General features: G+C 32.3%; 1 protein-coding gene across 1 annotated transcript; it reads left to right on the top strand.

Moving 5' to 3' along the window:
• The first annotated feature begins 945 nt into the window (after positions 1-945).
• LOC123886005 (fasciclin-like arabinogalactan protein 4) lies at positions 946-1,566 on the top strand. Its single transcript, XM_045935345.1, has one exon. The coding sequence runs from the start codon at positions 946-948 to the stop codon at positions 1,564-1,566; it is 621 nt and encodes a 206-aa protein (XP_045791301.1).
• Positions 1,567-3,144: the final 1,578 nt, after the last annotated feature.

The following is a 3,144-nucleotide window of genomic DNA, read 5'->3' on the forward strand; positions in this document are numbered from 1 at the left end:
TGACTATTTTATTCTCTTATTTCTTTTGATGGATTATAGAGTTGATCATATTAATCTATTTTTTGTTGTTATTTTTATGAGTATAAATTATTCTAATTTGTTCCAATCTATAATCTTAATTATAATTTTATTAATTTTTTTTTTTTTTGACAAAATCATATTATTAATATTAGTTACTACCAAAACTAAAAAAAATATGAGGGTATAAGCTTTTAAGTTTATTTTTTTAACGTAGAGGCCCAAGCCCACATATATAATAACTGCTTTGCTATTGCCAAGTGATACTAAGTGATACAGCAGCCGCCAACTTGCAAAAAACATATCATCTCTCATTGGCTCTTCACCTTTCTTCTATATTTCATTTTCCAGTTCTTTATTTTCTCTCATATGTTCTTTGCCTCTTCACCTTTCTTCCAGAACTTCTTATTTTTCTTAAACCAAATCAAAATTGTCAAATTTTCTCTTCAATCTTCTTGTAGTCCTACTTGAATATTGTGAATGAAGACTCTCTATGTTCGGTTATGAAGAAACACTGTTGAAGATAAAAATGAAACTGTCTTTCTCTTTTACTTAATTAGATGCTTATTACCATTTCACCCTTCTTCCTACCCTTTTATATACCAACCAAAACCGAACCTTCCCTTCACTTTCTCACACACAAGCATTACCCATAATTATCTTCTTAATTTGTTTCTTCACAAGCATCCACATATCACAGAACATAGACAAAGAGAGTAAAATCAGAAAGCAGAGCAAAGCAAAAACCACAAGGCAGACGCAGAGAAAGAGAGTAAAATCAGAAAGCAGAGCAAAAACCACAAGGCAGCTCAAAAATCAGCAGACTCAGTAATTTGTGAGCGAGCACATAGTAATTCTTCTTCCTTCAGTTGAGTTTTTTTAAGTAGGTAGAATTTTTTTACATTTTAAATTTAGATTCTTCTAAAGATGGCCTCTTCTCCAACCTTCACCCTTCCCATTTTTATTTTTATTTCCATGTTATTCTGCCCAGCACCGTCCGTCGCGTCTGGCCTCAATGTCAGTGAGGTCATGACGAAACAAACAGCCGCGGGGGCGGGGGACAGCCTGCACATAACTGCCGGAATCTTTTCGGATCTAAAACTTGATCTAGAATTAGAAGCACGTTCGGCGTTCACACTGTTTATTCCAGTGGACGCCGCCTTTACCGACCGGGTAAATTCTCAGCTTCATTCTATAAGTGTATCATTTTTATATATTTTGATGAAGGCACATGTCGTGAGACAGTACCTTCCTCCTGATTTCCTCCGGGGATTGAATACATTTTCCCCTCCCACCCTTGCATGTGAAGCCATGGGGCTTTCCTTGTACCATCTTAACGTTTCGGTGGGTCAGACCTCTGCGGTGATGATAAGAATGGGAGTTGTTGAAGCCGTAGTCAAGAACACGGTTTATTTCAAATCTCCCATTGCCATATATGCCATCTCAAAGGTTTTATTACCTATTGAGATGTTTGGCAGCGTTGATGTTTCTCCCCATCCTCCTCACCATTCTCCTCCTCATTCTCCTCCTCCTCCTCCCTGCTCATGACAGCCTCCACAACTTTCTCCTCAGATTGCTTTGGCGGTAACTGCTCTTAGTTTTTTATTTTAGGTGTTTGTTATGTATTTTTTTTATTTGGTTGAGTGTTATGTTATGTTTTTTTTTGTGTGAATGTACAAATTTGAATAGGGCATCAAAATTTTAGGGCCACCAATTTTTATTTTTATTTTTACTTAGTGCACTCGCGTGTGCGAGCGTGCACTCGTGTATGCGTGCGTGCGTGCGTGCGTGCGTGCGTGTTTCCGTGTCCGTTAAAATAAATAAATTATATAATTATTATAAGTAATTTTTAATTTTAAATAATTTTATTACATTAATATTAGTGACAAACTCAAATATCATTTTCTTTCAAAACAAACTCAAATATCGCATAAAAGTCAATGGACCCGTGCTTTCGCACGGGTCTTTAACTAGTTTTTTAATAAAAAAATTATAAATTTAATTAGGAATATTTAGGATAATTTTATAAATTTGATGCATATTCAAGTTATTTTTTCTATAATTTTTTTATTTGGTTGAGTGTTATGTTATGTATTTTTTTTTGTTTGAATGTACAAATTTGAATAGGGCATCAAAATTTTAGGGCCACCAATTTTTATTTTTATTTTTACTTAGTGCACTAGCGTGTGCGAGCGTGCACTCGTGTATGCGTGCGTGCGTATTTCCGTGTGCGTTAAAATAAATAAATTATATAATTATTATAAGTAATTTTTAATTTTAAATAATTTTTTTACATTAATGTTAGTGACAAACTCAAATATCGTTTTCTTTAAAAAAAAACTCAAATATCGCATAAAGTCAATGGACCCGTGCTTTCGCACGGGTATTTAAACTAGTTTTTTAATAAAAAAATTATAAATTTATATAGGAATGTTTAGGATAATTTTATAAATTTGATGCATATTCATGTTATTTTTTCTATAATTTTTTTTATTGACTATTTTATTCTCTTATTTCTTTTGATGGATTATAGAGTTGATCATATTAATCTATTTTTTGTTGTTATTTTTATGAGTATAAATTATTCTAATTTGTTCCAATCTATAATCTTAATTATAATTTTATTAATTTTATTTTTTTTTGACAAAATCATATTATTAATATTAGTTACTACCAAAACTAAAAAAAATATGAGGGTATAAGCTTTTAAGTTTATTTTTTTAACGTAGAGGCCCAAGCCCACATATATAATAACTGCTTTGCTATTGCCAAGTGATACTAAGTGATACAGCAGCCGCCAACTTGCAAAAAACATATCATCTCTCATTGGCTCTTCACCTTTCTTCTATATTTCATTTTCCAGTTCTTTATTTTCTCTCATATGTTCTTTGCCTCTTCACCTTTCTTCCAGAACTTCTTATTTTTCTTAAACCAAATCAAAATTGTCAAATTTTCTCTTCAATCTTCTTGTAGTCCTACTTGAATATTGTGAATGAAGACTCTCTATGTTCGGTTATGAAGAAACACTGTTGAAGATAAAAATGAAACTGTCTTTCTCTTTTTCTTAATTAGATGCTTATTACCATTTCACCCTTCTTCCTACCCTTTTATATACCAACCAAAACC

This window comes from Trifolium pratense, linkage group LG5 (genome assembly GCF_020283565.1).
Source record: "Trifolium pratense cultivar HEN17-A07 linkage group LG5, ARS_RC_1.1, whole genome shotgun sequence".
In the NCBI taxonomy this organism is placed as follows: Eukaryota; Viridiplantae; Streptophyta; class Magnoliopsida; order Fabales; family Fabaceae; genus Trifolium; species Trifolium pratense.

Excerpts from the sequence above, each read along its gene's own strand:
- LOC123886005 (XM_045935345.1), top strand. The coding sequence starts at position 946 with ATGGCCTCTTCTCCAACCTTCACCCTTCCCATTTTTATTTTTATTTCC.